This window comes from Falco naumanni, chromosome 11, assembly GCF_017639655.2.
Source record: "Falco naumanni isolate bFalNau1 chromosome 11, bFalNau1.pat, whole genome shotgun sequence".
Lineage (NCBI taxonomy): Eukaryota > Metazoa > Chordata > Aves > Falconiformes > Falconidae > Falco > Falco naumanni.
The window spans coordinates 32,056,794-32,074,026 of NC_054064.1; the positions used below are offsets into that span (position 1 = coordinate 32,056,794).

The 17,233-nt window shown below is 49.7% G+C and overlaps 1 protein-coding gene across 3 annotated transcripts in view; it reads right to left on the reverse strand.

Annotated features, from left to right (window-relative positions):
• Window positions 1-17,233, reverse strand: part of KANK4 (KN motif and ankyrin repeat domains 4) — a 44,140-nt gene that overhangs the window by 6,566 nt on the left and 20,341 nt on the right. The window contains exons 6-14 of one of the 3 annotated variants that reach the window (XM_040610078.1): window positions 13,386-13,468; window positions 10,021-11,970; window positions 8,973-9,084; window positions 7,448-7,675; window positions 6,768-6,855; window positions 6,140-6,359; window positions 4,397-4,539; window positions 3,225-3,425; window positions 2,274-2,382 (exon numbers count right to left, since the gene is read on the reverse strand). In XM_040610078.1, coding sequence (XP_040466012.1) covers window positions 2,281-2,382; window positions 3,225-3,425; window positions 4,397-4,539; window positions 6,140-6,359; window positions 6,768-6,855; window positions 7,448-7,675; window positions 8,973-9,084; window positions 10,021-11,970; window positions 13,386-13,401 — 3,060 coding nt within the window. In that variant the 5' untranslated portion in view covers window positions 13,402-13,468 and the 3' untranslated portion in view covers window positions 2,274-2,280. Of the gene's footprint in view, window positions 1-687; window positions 2,383-3,224; window positions 3,426-4,396; window positions 4,540-6,139; window positions 6,360-6,767; window positions 6,856-7,447; window positions 7,676-8,972; window positions 9,085-10,020; window positions 11,971-13,385; window positions 13,469-17,233 lie in introns of those variants that run through there. The other 2 variants (XM_040610079.1, XM_040610077.1) reach the window with 2 other exon arrangements.

Here is a 17,233-nt window from a genome sequence, read left to right on the forward strand (position 1 = left end):
ATGTAGTTAATCAGCCTGGGCTGCCGGGGTGGGAACAGGAGGAAAAGGGGGATGTGGAGGGAGGCAGGGGAAAGCAGCAAAGCGTGTGCTGCAGCAGACCGAAAAATGTTTCCTCTCCCTGAGTCGCACTACAGTGAGCTCAATATCCCTAGGAATTCCATGGGCAGGAGAAGGCAGGTGCTTCCCAAAGCCACCCTCATCCTTAGCAGAAAATCTCCCACATTTATTATGTTGAAGCCAGAAAGTTCACCTCACTCTGGGCAGCAGCCAGAGTTGAAGTGAAATTCCTCTCTGCAAGCGCAGTTCCAGAGCTCTCGGGAAAGTAGTGAAAATTGTCACTTGGATGCTATTACAGCTCTTTTTGCTTGCAGCCGGAGCCTGGTGGCCATGCTGTGGGTGCTCACACTGGTTCTGGGTGCTCAGTGCTCAGCCCCAGGAACATAAATCGGGGCAATTCCTGCAAAAAAACTCCCACCCTGCCCTGTCTGTGTGGTGAGCTGGGGCATGGGACCTCCGGGGGGCACTGGTCTGAAGAACCACCTGAGAAATGCCTGATTTAACCATGTGCACATACGTGCGGTCACTGCGGGCCGAGGGCTGTCCTGCCCTGTCCACCAGAGCATCCCTGCTGCCTCACACCGGGAGAGCACCGTGGCAATGGGGACAGGCACGGGAGCAAATGCAGGTAAAGGTTTAACTCGAGTTTATTTGTATGTAAAAGAGGTAATTGCATTTTGGGTTAGAGTTAAAAAAAGGCGCCTAGACATCTGAGATGGTGAATGCTTCTGAAAACATGAAGAAAGAAAATGGAGCAGATGGCAGATTTCCATGGAAAACGGAGGGCATGGGCTGTCCTCCCCTCCCTGCAAGGCGGTAAGTGTTACCGGCGTGAGGATGGGGGCTCGTCAGCGGCTTTGCAATATGAGGGAAGGGTAAAGGCAGCTTAAGAGAGATTTCATCGTGATGTGAATTGACTTGGAAGTAACCAAAGTAGTCTAGGATTAACTTCTGCTTAGTAACAAAAGAAAGAAAAGTAAAAGCAAATCTCCCTAGTTAGCTAATTAGTTTTGGCAAGTAGATCCAGGCTTTTGGTGGTGGCATCCAGGTCCCCCAAAGCCTGTGGAGGGCATCCACTGGGTCCTGGTGCAGCACAGCCTCACGAAACGGCATTTCCCAGCACAGAGCAACTTAATGACAGTATAAAGGTGTTTGGAGAAGTGGGGCTGGAGCCCTCCCTCTGCAGCAGCAGCAGGGGGATTTAAGAGAGACTCCCTGCCCCACGTATGATTTGAGGCGATGCTGGACTGACCCTGTGGGTGCCCCATGGCGGGGTGGGGGGAGGGGCGGCTGGCACCAGCCAACTCCAGCAGCTAAATCACGGCATGGCTTTAGCTGGGAGTGGTTTGGGCATCTGGAGGTTAAGCACAAGGGAAAGGGGAGAGCAGATGCTTGCCCGGAAGGCATCTGTCAGCAAGGTCACTCCACCAAACTCTCGGACATTAATGCATCCTGGGATGGGAATCTGTTGTGATCATCTTGTGCCATGCTTGGGATAACCTGATCCACCCTGCTGTGCCTGAGCATCACATGTGCTGATGCACGGTGCATGTCAATGGGCTACGCTTCCCTGTTAGCTCAAACTTAATTAGGAAAAATAAGAGCCATATGGTAATTCCAAATACAGGCAAAACAATGTCTGTGTGTTTGGGTCTGGTATACTCAAATATTTTCCTAGAGCATTAATTTTTAATTCTTACATCAGACCCACATAAGCAAACATAAATAGGATTTTATACTTTACATAATCCATCCAGCTTGTGTTTGTCGTTACATATACTGAATAATCACTGCCTGCCACTACATACAGAAGAGCTAATAATAAATATTAGGACACAAACTTACAAGTTAAATGAGATACAGTTAAGTAGTTGATTAAAAGGACAAACATAATCTAAGGTTACAAAAGACTTAAGTATTGCTTTTCTAATGTGCTTTTCTCCTTCATTTTGGTCGCTCACCTGCCAAATCTGTACCAAAAGGAGTGTATAGGAGAGCTTGGAATCATTTGTGGCAATGTGCATAGATTAGGGGGGGGTGTAAACAGGCTTAATGAGGAGAATTAGACATGGGGAACATACGCAGGTAACTGACAGGGTTCATCCCCCTGTATGTATGGAAATCTACTACACCGGCCGTGGCCACCGAGGCGAGCAGCAGGGCTGTTGCAGGAAGGAGCAGTTTGTTCCCCACTCCCCATCCCACTTTCTTCTCACCGCTTGGTCACGCAGAGAGGGACGGGCTCTGCTCGGCGTGGGCTCGCAGGAGCGCTGCAATGTCCTCGCGGGCAGCACGCTGGGCCAGCGACAGGGCCGAGTTACCGCCCTGCGGGGAGGGAAGAGGTGAAGACGTTACTGCCCGAATCCCTGCCTCTCGCCCCAGCCACTCCTGTAATCCACCCAGCTCCATTCTCAACCGCCTCCACTCCTCGGCCCCATCCCTGCTATTTGCAACCTGCGCGCTGATGATATTTCTCAGCGGGTATTTCACGCCCAGCAGTTTACCCCCAAAACCTCCTCCCCTGCACTTACTCCCTCGCTTAAAATGAGTCACCGTCCTGCAACCTTCCCATGGTGTTTTGGGGCTTAACCTCAACTGCACAAAATGCGTCCCTGCCGTGCCCTCTCCTGGTCCCGGTGCTGGCCAGCATCTTAGACAAAATTGTAATTTAGTTAGAACTACAAGTATAGTAACTATACACACAGCCACGCAGCTTGTCGCTGTGAGCCCACGCAAATTTCCACTGGCCAGCTAGGCTGCTCCCAGCCCAGCCCCATCCCATGCATCCCCCTGGAGAGGTGTCTGTTCTCAGCGGGGAGTTAATTGCTGCTAATTTCTTGGAGCTGAAGCTCTGCTGATTCCATAGCCAGGGTTTCATCTGTTTTTTTTCAGATTTACACTAGGTTGGGCTCTTCCCCCAGTGCTCCTGCCCAGGCTATGGCTGGGATGCAGGATGCTGCCACAGCCGCCCCATCCAGCAAGCACCGAAACCAGGGCTACTCTCCTAAAAGTGGTCCCCTGACTAGAAAGAAGACCAAAATGATACTTCTTCACTTAAAACCCACCCCCTGGCCATTGCTGCCTGTAAACTGTGATCCAACATGAGTTTTCCCCACCCACTGCACATGAGGTTGTGTACGGGACCGAGCGCAGCCCCGGAGCCTCACCTTGTCTGTCAGTGTGACCTGGCAGCCGGGCTGGGCCAAGAGAAGCCTGACAATGTCGGCGTTGCCCTGCCGGCAGGCCACCATCAGGGCCGTCGTCCCCTCCTCATCCTGCAGGTTGACGTCAGCCTGGCAGGCGAGGAGGGCCCGCACCATGTCGTCCCGCTCGTGGCTGACCCCCAGCATCAGGGCAGTCTGGCCTCCCTGCAACCGCACAGGGAAAGGCTGAGCACCCCTCACCCACCGGCCTGCTACGGTCCTGCTCATTCAGACCGTTATAGAACAATAATAATAATAATAATGAATGTTATTATTGCATATATAATTGCATATATTTTTTGCATAGTAGATAGAGAGTAATAATATTATTAATGCATATTGCATCTTCTTGCATATTGTTCTTAAATAACCCTGGGGCTCTTCAGCAGGTGGTGTGAGAGATGCCTGCTCACTTGCACCACTGCCCTGTCCATGCGGAGGGTCTTTGCAGCAGCATGGCCAAACTGCCCAGCTCCCAGTTGCCCCAGACGTCCCAGTTGTCCCCCTAACACTCCTGGGCACTTTAACTTCACTCCAGACTAACTTTTACAGCTGGCTGGAAGAAAAGCTGGATGAGGGCACTGTCATCCTGAGACCAAAATGCGTGACACCGTTGAAACAGCAGCTTGCTGGCAGACCTGGGGTTCCTATACCCTGGGGCCCACCCCATGCTGCTCTTCCCTGGTATCACTTCTGATTTTTTAGCCCAGAAAAATCATTTTGCAAAATTTTCAGCCTCCCTTTAGCCTCTTCGTGTTACCCAGCTCCCGCATCCCTCCACAGAGAGCCGGTGGGCAGCCACGCTGCAGTTCAACTGAGGTTGCTTTTGTAACTTTTGGGAAGCAGCAACTCCAACCCACTGTCTGCTGCCGAGTCTCAGCCTGGCGCTGCACATGCAAATGATACACCGCGCCGCAGCCCGAGATCTCTACCGGGGACATGGTGATGCCTCAGCCTGAATTGGCGTCGCACAGTGACGGCCATAAACAGGAGGCTACGAGCTCAGCAGGAGGCACTTCACAGATGCCTCTGCCAAATAAATCCCCACTGCAGGCTGGCTGCCCTCCGCCCGCGGCACGATCCCACACGGGGCCACGCTTGGTTTTCAAAGAAACAACAGAACTACAGGGACACACCTGGGCAGCTCGCAGGTTGACGTCTCCCTCCTTCAGCAGCTTCATCACCACCTCCATGTCCTCACCTGTTTCGGCAGCTGCCAGCGGGGTGAGCATCACCGCTGTGTAGCCAGCGCGGTTCTGCAGGTCCAGGCGGCACACACCTGGCGGGTGATGCACCATGCATGGGAAGGATTCAGCCCCATGTTGAATCAACCAGAGGGAATGGGAAGCAAAGAGAAAGTTATAGAATGTGTGACATCTTATATTCCTAGAAACTGAGTTTCCATAATTGTACAGGATTGAGATTTCCTTGTGAGCACAGCATTAAATGGCCCTTGGTGCTATGCATTGCTAGAGCTAATTACAGTTGCTAAGGTCAACTCAATTAACTTTGAAGACCATAACAAAACAAAAAAAGGGTGTCGGAGAGGACAATTAATGCCTTGGGCATATGCCAGTTGTGGAGCTGTGGGCTGTTTGCTTCAACTCCTGCAGCAAGGGAGCAGCAGACAGACGAGCATCACCCAATGAACAGCATAAATCAGTCTTGGCCCCATTTCACCCAATTTCCACCCCAAAGCCCCTATTTACAGCTCCACCAGAGGCATGGGCTGTGTCTAACAAGCAAGGGCTCGGGTCCAGCCCTGCCCCAGGGACCCAGCCACCTTGGGCACTCAGCAGCAGAAGGGGACAAACTGCCACAGCTCTCTGCAAGTCTGCAGCAACAATCAGGTTATAGATGTGTATGATAATCTGCCATTTCCCCAACATTCAACAGATTGTCTGGCCCATGAGAAAAGGCCAAAGTGCCTTTATTCTTTCGGAGCCTGTGTGCGGTTTCCACCACCCCCACCCCCCACACTAGCTCAGCTGAGAGTTTTCTTTCTTCATCACATGCTGAAAGTTCAATAGTTTAACATGGGGTTTTTCTGCAGCGCTGTAGGGTTTGTTATGCTCTCAGGGATCTGATCCTCCTGCTCCAAGCCATGATGTGGCATTTGCTACTACAAGAAGCTGGGGAAGCCACCCCATCTCACCTGACTGGGGCTGTGAGACACACCCCTTGGGCACAGGGATCATGAGCCGTCCCCAAAGTCAGACTGCAAAGCCCTTAAGACAGGGGTCCTCAAACTTTTTAAACAGGGGGCTGGCGCGGATGCAGTGGCAGGCAGTCATCTGCGGCTGCTTGGTTTCCCCCCCAACCCCCGGCGGGGGGCGGGTCTGTAAATACCGGGGGTATTTATGCCAGATTGAGCACCCTGGGGGGCCGTATCCGGCCCGCGGGCCGTAGTTTGAGGACCCCTGCCTTAAGATGTGTCAGGGCCCCGAGGGCCTTCATGAGCTTTAACAGCCCTGAGGAGCCTTAGTTGGGACCTGTGCCCACACCCACGGGTCCGTGGCCAAGCTGTGGGGGAGGATGCTGGTTTTCAGATCAGCTATGTCTTCTGGATGGACCTTGTCCCTGCATTTGCCTCCTGGATGGTCCTTAGCCCCATGCTTGTCTACTGGATGGCTCCCTTGCATTAGGTGGCAGCTGGTCCCCAGCCCCACCTCCTTTTGCTCCTGACTGAACTCCCTGGGAAGACCCTGGATCTCATTCACTGTTTGCCATATTTGAGACTGTTTATGGACCCTGTTACCTGGCTCTGCACACCGTGGCCATCCCCTCTGGGACTGTGCCCCATTGCCAAGAGCAACATCAAGTAACTTCCCCACCCATACCCAACAAAAGCCATGGCTCAGCAGAGTGGCTCTTCCTACCTGTGTCTAGCAGGAGCTTTGCAATCGGGAAGTTGGAATGGGAAACGCTGTAGTGAAGCGCCGTGTTGCCGTTCCTGTCAGCCAGGTTCACCACCATCACCAGGAGCTGGGGCTGGATGGCCCCCAATGCCTTGAGATACGCTGCAACCACCTCTGGGCTGGAAGACTTGCGGCTCGACACCCGGAACCACTCCTGGCAGACGGTGCTCAGAATGTGCCGCTGAAAACACCAAGGTCTCACCGTTACTCCTGGGTAGTCATCCTGCAAACCAATTGCTGCCCCAGCACCTCACCCCACACCACTTTGTCCTCTGCTCCAGCATCCCCCAGCTGGTCTTTAGCTTGTGGTTTTGTGATTACTGCTATAACTTAAGGGGGAAAGGCATTTCCTGTGGTAACTTGAATGAGTAAGCAGAGAAAACCTTCATCTTCTCCCCCCCCCCTCCCCCTTCTCATTTCTTTTGGCTATTCTAAAATTGACTCAGAGTTCATCTCAGCCCCTCTCCTCACAAAGCTGTCCATGGCATGGTAGGGCACAGCCTGCAACGTGCCATCAGGATAATCTTATCCATTATATGTAACAGAGCGCGGGAACCTCATCTGAAACGGGATTGAAAAATATCAGTACCAGATGCTTGTCGCTTGTGGTCCTGATTTCTGAGAGGTGCTTGCTGAGCAGCTGGCAGTCGGCAAGGAAATCTTCAGAGGGTTTGCATCTAAAGGGAAAATACTTCTGTAAATCCATCACTGGACAAAACGAGCAGGAGGTATTGAAGCAGGAAGGAGAACATGCAGTTTAGGTCAGAATATGTTCAACACTTACTAAGTGCTTAACTTTATGGATACAAGTTGTCCACCAACTGGACACATTTTAGGTACAAAATTAAGCTGTTAAATAAGTGTTTAAGTCCAGAGTCCCTGAGCTGTACAGTCAACTTCATCAGGTGCAAGAATCCTTAAAGGGGGTGAGGGGGCAGGATCTTGTTCCTGAATCTGCAAAGAAGTTCACTGTGAAACTTTACATGAGAGGGGAAAAATGAGCTAATTCTCACCAAATATGACTCACTCCATCTTTTCCCCAGTCAAGCGTAGGGCCTGAATCAATCCCCATTAGATTCTGTAGCAACTCAAAAAATATTGAGCTCTTTAAAGCCTTTTCCCGTGTCTACGGAGGCAAGTGGCTGCCTTTGCACTGAGCAGATGAAGCCCTGACCCCAGCCTTGTAGGAGCAACTGAACGCAGCGCTGTGCATCCTGTGGCTGCAGAAACGTGATGGACAGCATGATCGCTGCCTGGTTTTCTGGTTACCTGTCAGCCTTCTGCTGAGTGCAAGGCACTTCTGCTGGTGGCTCCTGCAGGTCATCACCCTCACGCCTCTCCTGCGAGGAGGTCCCCGACAAAGCCCCCTTGCTTTCACCTCCAGCTTTTGCCTGTGTGGGCTCCAAATCATCAGCTCTTTTCTCCGTCTCGCTCTCCCCGTCGCCATCTGATGGGCTCTCTTCACAACTTGTGTCTTCACTTGAAGTCGTTTCGTAGCTATTTGAGGACACCACATGTTACTCACTCCTTCCCCATCGGCAACCACAGGGCCTGACCAAGACTCATTGAAGACACCCACTGACTCCAATGGGCCTTGGATGAAGCCCAGAGTGATAGACAAGTTAAAAGGTTAGAGCCACAGCCAAACTGGGGGTTAGTCTGGTTTTTGGCTTCTTAAGCCAGCAGGAGTGTGACAGAAGCAGTTAATTAGCAGCAGGCAAGGTTACTTCAGGAACTACTTGGCTGGTGTGGAGGGCTGTCCATCGCACGAGCCCCAGCGCGGCCAGGCAAGGGCTGTGTGCTGCCTCCAGGCCAGAGCTGCCAAGGACCTGACACAGGCCCTGTGGCCAGGTGGGACAGGCAGCATGTTGGCAGCCTTGAAGATTGCTCGACAAAAACTGGGTTTGCAGCTCCAGCACAGACCCGAGTCCACCATTCGAGCAGCCCCACCAGAAAGACCTCTCTTCTGATTGTCCAAAAGCATTAACAACAATAACATCTTCCACAGGACAGAACATTTCACTCTGAGGGATCCCAAAACTCTTCTCAGGCTAGTCAAGATTCCTTTACTTGCTACAGGTTGTACCTATTTCAGCAACTGTTGGCAGAAGCTCTACACAAGAGTAACACCTGATGAACCCAACAGCAGTAGCCATCAAGCTGGGAAGTCAGAGAAGCATCTGTCTGCAGAAACCAGCGGAGGGACAGTGACATGCATCCTGCCCTCTGCATGCCAGCACACATACTCCTTGGTAGAAGATGTGCCAGTGCTGCCCTTAGAGACACACCTACGGCACACGTTGTATCTAGCTAGCTCAAAGGGCGTTAGGAACTGGGTGTTGGAGCATGTCCTAAAATATCTCCTTCGCCCCAAGGTAATTCCTTATTTACTAGAATAGTCTTTTCTCAGTCCCTGAACCAACTTTTGTTGGTCGTCGCTGGAGCGTGGAGGCAGGTTAGTGCAGCATGCCCACCCAGGCAGTGCTGACCGCCTCCAAAACCCACCGTAGTGGGAATCTCCCCAGAGACCCCGCTGGGTTTTGGAGGAAGCCCCAAAAGATAGGTGTGCAAAGGGTGTCTGTCCCCAGGGTGGCCCCTGCTGCTCTGAAAATACCATCATCTTTACTACGGGGTTACCTACAGGTTATCAGTGCTGGATTAAAGGGAGAAAAGCTCTGTTTCAAAGGGCCTTTTAATCAAGAGGTTTGGAGGGGGAAAAAGAATGACTTCTTCAGCAATATAGAGAACATTACATGTTAAAAAAGGCAGTTTTGTCTTCTGAACAGATGCTTACCCACCATTTACCCCAACAAACTGAAGATTCTTTTTGGTCCCATTGCCTCCTGCATGGAAACCATAACCTTTCTTTTTCATGATAGACTTAAGACTTGTGGCTGGAGAGATTTCTAGCAAAATACAAAATAATAGATTAATTAAGCAGATGTGCCATAACTATCAGTAACTATTACCAACTTCTAGCAACAAACTACAAATCACAACTGTAAGTATCTTTCTTCATCTTAAGAGATTCTTTTTATGTCTTGCAAAATTATGGCTGCACCTGGCCACATCATGAACCTGCGCTGGCACCTCTAAAATACAGGTCTCAAACATCTCCAAGTCACTGGGAATATAAAGAAAGTGACTGGAAATTATATATGTGTCCTACGAATATAAGTAGGTTTTACTTTTATAATAATGTTTATTTATTTATTTTTTTCCCCCAATACTAATGTAATGGAAATCTCTTCTATAAATCTCCTATAATACTACACAGATGAGTCTTTCCATCAGACTTTGGATAGTCTCATTATGTATTGCTTTTAAGTAATAGGTCACTTATCTATTTGCAAGCCCCTCCCCCCCACCCCCCGCCTCGACAATGAATAGGCAGCCTTTGGGTTCTCATTTTCATATAAGCCAAAATTATTTTAGACAAATGGTTGTGAGTGGGGACAGGCCTCTTCCCAAGCCTAGTTACTCAGTTAGCGTGGACTGGTTTTGGTTCTGGTGAACCCCATGCAGGTCTACCCCAGATGAGCATAAGTCCCATATTCCCAATTGAGAAAAGTAGTTATTTGATGGGATAGCCCAAAGAATGGCCAATTTTTGAAGCTGATCCTGAGTATAACTGAGCCACAGCTTTATCAGCTCCTGCATCATTTGCTTTTTTTCATTTAAGACCACATAGCTTATGATTTGCCTTTCTCATACATGTTTAGGAGGGGCTATTTCTGATCTGACTGATACTAATTACACCACTGCATCATCCCCGCTCAACACTTGAATAATGGGAAGAGCTTTGGCCCAGACAGGTTGAAACCTGTGCCAGTATTATTTACCCAACTGTTGATAGTGCGTGTTCGAATTCTCCTTATCGGCGGGCCCTTGCGTAGAGTAGGCAGACAGCAACGAGTTTAAGGAATTAACTAATTGGTTCTGAATGGAGCTGAGTTTGGAGGCCGGTTGTTTAATAGCGCTTGCTAACTCAGGGTAGCCATGCTCCAAACACAGCCACTGCTCCTGCAAAAGCTCCTGGATTTTTTTTACGTATTGGCTGATGGGGTCAACAGCAGGGAGATCCTCATGGTCAGGGGGACTGTCCTCTTCCAGCCCATCTTGAGGTTTATCTTCTCCAAAGCCTGCCTCGTTTTCACCTGCCCTTGAGCCACTTCTTGTTCCTTGATAGCTTTCTGCACTCACAGCATGAGCAGCCAGACTCTGGGTATCATAGTTATTCCTGTGATTTTGATTGTCATCACCGAGGTGCTCATCAATCTTCAGCTGGGTGAAGCATGGTGCATGAAGTCCAGCCTTGACGCCAGCTTCACCAAAACTTCCAGGTCCCTCTCCACTGACGCTGGTGTGAGCATCTGCCAGTCCCGGATCTGTCCGAGCACCCAGCTTCATTGCCTGCACGTTTGCATTGTCTGCTCTCTGGACACTGCATCCTACGGATTTGGTGGAGACTGGGATATTTACGTTGATGCCTTTATCGTGGGCTTGTTTGGCCCCGGTTACCTGCGAGAGGTCGGTGTTCACTGCAGCATCATAGCACTGCAAAGCCCCACTGCTCCACCTGGACAGCGCCGTGGCCTCTTTGGTGTTTTCCCGGCACAGTTTCTCTTCCAGCTGAGCTTTAGAGCTGGCCAGTAACTTAATGCTTTTCTCCTTCTCCTTGATCTCATGATCCTGCTGCTCCAGCACTGCCCTGATCTGCTCGAGCTCTTCTTTCTTCTTGCCCAGCTGCTCCTCCAGAGCAGCAATCTGCTGCTTTAGCTCAGCAACCCCACCGGGCTCTCCAGCATCACAAGGCTGAGGACCACAGCTCTCCTTGTTCTCCTCAGCCCAGACACTCCCCTCCTCAACTTGCTTCAGCTCCTTCGGAGTCATTTCACTCACACTTAACTCCCTTTCCCCAGGGTTCGTGTTCTCCTCCATGAGCTGGCTGGCAGCCAGTGATGCTGGTTCACTCCCAGTCAAGGTGGAGCGACCACTGGTGTCGGTGGCATCGCCCTCCTCACCTCCGCTCTCCATCACCACCTGCAGCTGCGGCGCCGCAGGATGCTGGTTCTGCCACAGCGGCTGCATCTGCATCGGTCCTGGGCTGCCTCCACCGGGGTGCCCCAAGGAGACATCTTCCTCCAAACTCATCTCCCGGGGGAGATTTAACACTATGTTGTCGGAGCCGGACGAATGCAACACAGGGTGAAACGTGCTTTCGGAGCCACTCCGGTCATGGCAGTGCTGGGGAGGTGGCCAGAGGGGTGAGGGCACCCTCCCGTCCCGCGGCAGGGGCTGGCCAGGCGGCAGTGCAGCAGGCATGCTGGAGGCTCGAAGCAGCTGCGGCCGCCCCCGGAGCTCACCTTCCTGCCACCCCAGCTCTGCCTGCCGCCACGTCTCCGTCAGAAGGGCTTTTCTCCGGTAAGCCAGCTCATCAGTTGCTGGCAAGGGTGCCTCGTTGGGCAGGAGAGGATGGGGGGTCTCCTCCGCCCCCAGTGATGCCTTTCGCTGGGGAAAGGAGCAGGTTGCCGTCCAGCTCTTGCTGGGAGCAGATGTGCATCCACGGGAGCTGTTCTCAGGCAGACTGAAGTTTCGGGGCAGGGTGCTGAATTTTGGCTGCTTGGCTTTCCGGTGGATGTGAACCCTTCTGATGGTGTTCCCTTTCTCGATGTCATCCACGTACTTCAGAAAGTCCAGGTCCAAGTGAAAGCCGTATGGTGTCTCCACGGAGTAAGGGAGGCTGCGGGGCTGCTCCCTCTCCCCATCAGGTTTGGGTGGCTGTCTGTCTGCTGAAACAACAACAACAAGATGCATGAATTTTGAAGACACCACAAAATTAACAAAAAGTATATTTAGAGCAGGGGGGAAATGTTACTGCTTTATTCATCTCAGTTTCAGGCAGGTAGGGGGCTGCCGTTCAGCATTGTGGAGGCTCGTGGTGAAGCTGCAGAGACACAGCAACACGCATAAAGGTCTGATACGGTTTTCCAGAGGTGAATCAGGTAATTGTTGCACTGAGGAAGCTGAAAATTTGCTGAAATCATGGCTCTAATTGGCAATTAAGCAAACAGCAGGTTTTGCAGGCAGAGCTACGTGCCTGTGTAAGTATAAAGAGCTGCCCGATGTATAATAAATCCAGCTCAAAAACAGAAGGTGGAACCAATCTGTGACAATTACATTTTTCAAGGCTTTTGGTTTGGTTTTAACTTTTCAGTGGCACATCAAGCAGGAAAATCATTGCATTGTTTCATCTGCAAACACCGTGTCACAAATTATTCCTTGAAAATGACAAATACAGCACCAGGCAGAGGCTGGACCCAGACAGTGCCAGCCGGGGCTGCTTTACACAGCCGCATCCATGCGAAACACGTGCCTCCCAAGGTGACCGGCTGCACAGCACCGAGCGCAGCTTTTAATTGAGGTAAATCACCATGAAATGCACGACAGTGTGTCTGCCCACCCAGCCGTCACAGGCAAACCGTGCGGCTCCAGCAGTGCAGCCCGAGGCTCCTGGTTTAATACAACTTAATACAGATCCAGCCTGCAAAATTTCACAGCCCCCAATTTAGGCTTTAAGGGTCTAAGTAGTCAAACCGCAGCATCATTGCTCATTTTAGTTTATGCACAAGTCCCTCAAACCACAGCGGTTTGGGCTGCTTCACACCTCTTACCAAACAAGCTGCGCTCCGTGAGGACAAGGAGGAGCAGCTCGACCAGGAGAAACCAGGTTTCATGGCTGCTCCCTTTGTCTCCATCCTGGTGTAGCAGCTGCGTGGGGACCAGGAGAACTTGGCATGGCTTTCGGTGCTGCTCATCACAGAGCATCACTGAGATGCAGATGCTTTTCTGAGGGGAAGCAGCACATGAAAGTCAGAGGAGTGATGGAGGGAAAACATCACATGGGGTAATACAGCACAAGAGCACAGCCCGGACAGTGGGAGCAGAGGAGATCTGTCCTGGCTATGCACCACAGAGGACAGGAGGACAATACGTGCTGAACCGAGAGCTGTGACTGTGTTCTTGCTGCGGTTTATCAAGTCTGCATAATACATGAATGATGCATTTTTCATCTCCTGGCCCTACTGCCTATCTATAGAAAACAAGTTATTTACAGTATTTCTGGTAAGGACATTACTTCAAGGCTCGGTTAGGGTGTTTTTTTCAAGAAACAAATGAGCAAACATCCATCCCATAGCCTCCATACCATCTGTCTTCTCCATGGTGTGGTCTAATCAAGCTGTCACTTAAACATCTTCTGACAAGCTAGGGCAGATGAGTTGCTTCACCCTTGAAAAAAGGAAGAGAGATTTTTAAGTTTTAAAAAAGCTCAATCATCTGAACTTAAATCTCTTCTTAAAGCCTTACACTTCTTCACAGCCCACCCCCATCTTCTTTTCCATATTCTGCAGCCCAACTGTGTCTACTAAGCACTTTCAAGCTGCTTAAATCAATAGTTCCTTTTCCAGGGGCAACAATTTGTGCTTCATAGACACATCCCAGGTAGCTGGTTCTTATAAAACATCCCCTGCATTACAGATGGTTTTGACTACAAACGAGGAAAGAGAGACAATTAGGATATTTTCTACTGGGCTTGAGATAGATGGCACAGGGACTCTTCACTGACGCCTGTAAGCTGGATATATCCAATGTAACATAACGTAACTCCAAAAAGAGCAAGGGATATAAACAGTGCACAGAAATGACTGGTTTGTCATTTATTTTTTTTCAAATCTGTAACCAAAGATTCAAAATTTATGTTGAATTCTGGTTCAAATGAAAGCCACTATTTCAGAGCACGTCCATACTGTTATAAAGAACCTTCATCAAATTGCACTAAACCACTGACAAATTGCTTTCATATCAGGGAGGATCTTCAGGTGGAGATCTACCACCGCCTACATTGCAAACCTCACATCCTTCCTGGTCTGTACTGCCCTCCAGCTCCTGCCCATCATGTGGACACAGGTCAGACCCTCCTGGAGCACAAGAGGAGGTTAAGGCTGGGAACAACCAAGAAAGGTCCTGGGTGAAACTTCTCTCCTCCATGCCCTTTGGAAAGACACAGGGAGGAGGCAGGCAAGGGCAAAGGAGGCTGAGGCAGTGGGCCATCACTGTAGACTTCCTGACTTGCATGAGAAGGACAGCGTTGCTCAGAGTGAGAAGGGCTGGTTTTTAATTCCTGCTGCGAGGGAAAAAGGGGGGTGGGTGGGGGTGGTTCTTGGAGAGCAGATTACTCGCTTAGGATTTTCCTTCAAGTATCTAATTTGGTTCCTAGCCAGAGATGGTCCCACAGCAGCTTGGAAGTCAATCCCTGCTTCTCCAGTGCATCCTTGAGCTATGCAAGTTTCTCAGGGGTAGGACCAAACAGCACAACGCCTGCGCTGAGCCAGCCCCATCTTACATTCATCTCATTGATCAAACTGTCAGAGTCTGAATTCATTTTCTGCTTGTAGTATTTCACCTAAGTGAGGGCTTTAGCACTTGACCGTGCTTCCAGAGCTCCCTGTGAAGGGGCTCCAGACAACCTTTACCCCTCGCTTCGCCTGGCACTATACTTATCCAGCACCAGTCTGGTTCACCTTTCTGTTTTCTCTTCTGCAGTATCCATCAGCAGAACCATCCCTCAGGACCTCTGGCTCATTCACCGTTTCAGGAGCAGCTCTGCCTTGTTGGTCTTCTCCACTCTGCAGCTTCTAAATTCTCCTTTTAACACATAATTATTTCTGCATTGTGTAACTCATCTTTCTTCTTGTGGCAATGGCAAGATAACTGGATATGCAGTGCAGATAAGGATATGCAGACTATGGCAGTGCTGCTATTATTCTCCTCTAGAAGCACTGAAATAACATAGTTTAACTACAACAAAGAGCAGCGGGAAAACAAAGTGAAATCCTGCTGTATTCTTGTCATAGGATGGATACTTTGAAAGTTCAAAATCTTTTAAAGAAACAATTAGTTCTGTCCATCAGGTAGACAGACAAGCTTATTCTCAATGTATAGCTCTGATGGAAAGTTAGGAGGGTCCCAGCCCAAGGAGAACATCAAAACTCTCAAGAGCTCCTCCAGGCTTGGTACCTCCTCGATGCTCATGCGGCCAAACGGCAACACTGATGCCTGCGCCACACCATGCAACCTTCTGAAACACCTTGACCAGCGGCCTCCTGACATGCTCTCCTATTGACTGCACTTCTATAAAGGGCAATTTCTTCTGTTTCCTCCTGCCAATAAACAGCACATGCCAAAACAAACACTAACCCCTTTCTCAAATGGTTTGGAGGTTTTTTTTCAAATTTTCCCATTACAGTCAATTATGGATCTTAGCAACAGTCTGACCAGCTACACTTCACTCTTCTAGGTCAGTTATTTAGAAGGGGGTGGGGAAAGCCAATGAATACGATGCTTTTTGATATCCAGATAATTACATCTATTTGGTTCATTTATGAGCTGTCTGGGTCCCAACTCTCCAGCCCAAATTGATCCTATGACTTTTCTCTTTTGACCAGTCTACTTCAAAATCACCTCATAAAAGCATGCTGAATGTACCCTGCCAGCTTGCTGATGTTCCCCCATCCCCACCCCCGGGGCAGCTCAGGTGCGCAACGGGTGGCTTTGAGCCAGAAAATGTGGCTCCTTGGACCCCACGGCTGCTCTCTGATGCCTGCTCCTAATAAAAATGAGACCAAAAAAAATGAAGTGATCCACCAGAAGCAGCACACCTGTATGCCCAGGGTCCAGCCCGCAATTCAGGGCTGGCCAGTACTTTTAGGTGGGTCTCCATCCTGCTAATACCTGTTAGGCTGACCCTCTCTTGGGCTCTTTATTTGCTGAGTTTTCCTCTATTGAATAAAAACTGGAGCATACTTATTTTCCTCTCTGGGCAGGCAACACCACCACGTGCGCAGCATCGCTGATTTTTACCTATACTACACAGAAAGGCAGTGGGGAGGATTAAGCCAGATTTGAATTACATTGCTTTTCTCAAGGCAGGAATAAATATATACAGAAATGGAAATCAAGAAGCCAAATATGTGAGAAGACAACAGCACACAGTGAAGTGGTTTTATTCCCTGGGGCAGCCCATTTGCAGGCACAATGCACTGTCTTTAACTAGTCTTGTCTCAAACACTGGCTCTTTACAGTCACACTTAACCCCTCTTACTCTGTCCCACTTGCCAGACAAAGCAACCACCCGCTGGCTCCCCCACCCACACCAGCCAGCAGAAAGGAGAGCACCCTTACACCCCAAGAAATTTAAAGAACAAATTAACCATAAAGACAAATATATTAAGAATTTCATTTTCCCAGAGCCTCTTGCTAGCAATTTAAATTGGAAACGTTTAACCATGTGCCTACAAATAAGATAATTCATCCCCACTGAGCAGCACGTTAGCACAGTCTCATTAGCTATAACACAACATTTTTTTGAGCTCTGCCTGTCGTGTTCTCCTGCACTGCAGCAATAGCTTTAGCACTTCGTGGTGAAAGGAAAAACTATCGTTAGAAAAGCCTCTTGCCACGTTACCTTCTCATGCTCCCACCTACAAGCCCATCATAGAGCAGAAGCACTTGCCTCCCTCTAAAGCATCTTCTCCCATGCGAGAGCCAGCAACGAAGTATTCGGAGCACCAAACATGCCTTTTCCAGTTGTTAAAAGTTGGTCAGCTAAGCAGCGACCTTGCTCAGAAAGCAAATATAAGTTTAAAACAAGAAGCACAAAAGAGCGATTAATTTTCTAATAAAGCAGACCGTTGCTTTCTTATGACCTTTCTGAGGACAGTTCAAGCCAGCTGTATAAAATGAGTTACTTTTCACAGCACAGTTACCTTTTCCATAGAACACAAAACACTTAAGTGCTGTCACTGGGCTGCCTGCCTTATCATGAAAAATTATTGAAAGGACAGTCAATTATTAATGATACAGTTCTTATTATACCTGATGCTGCAGGCTGCCGCCGGAGCTCGCCCTCCGCATGCTGCACCCTCCCAGGCTGAACGCATTAGTTATTCTGCGGAGCGCCTCTCCCAAGGAAATGCAAGCGGCTGCCGCGATGAA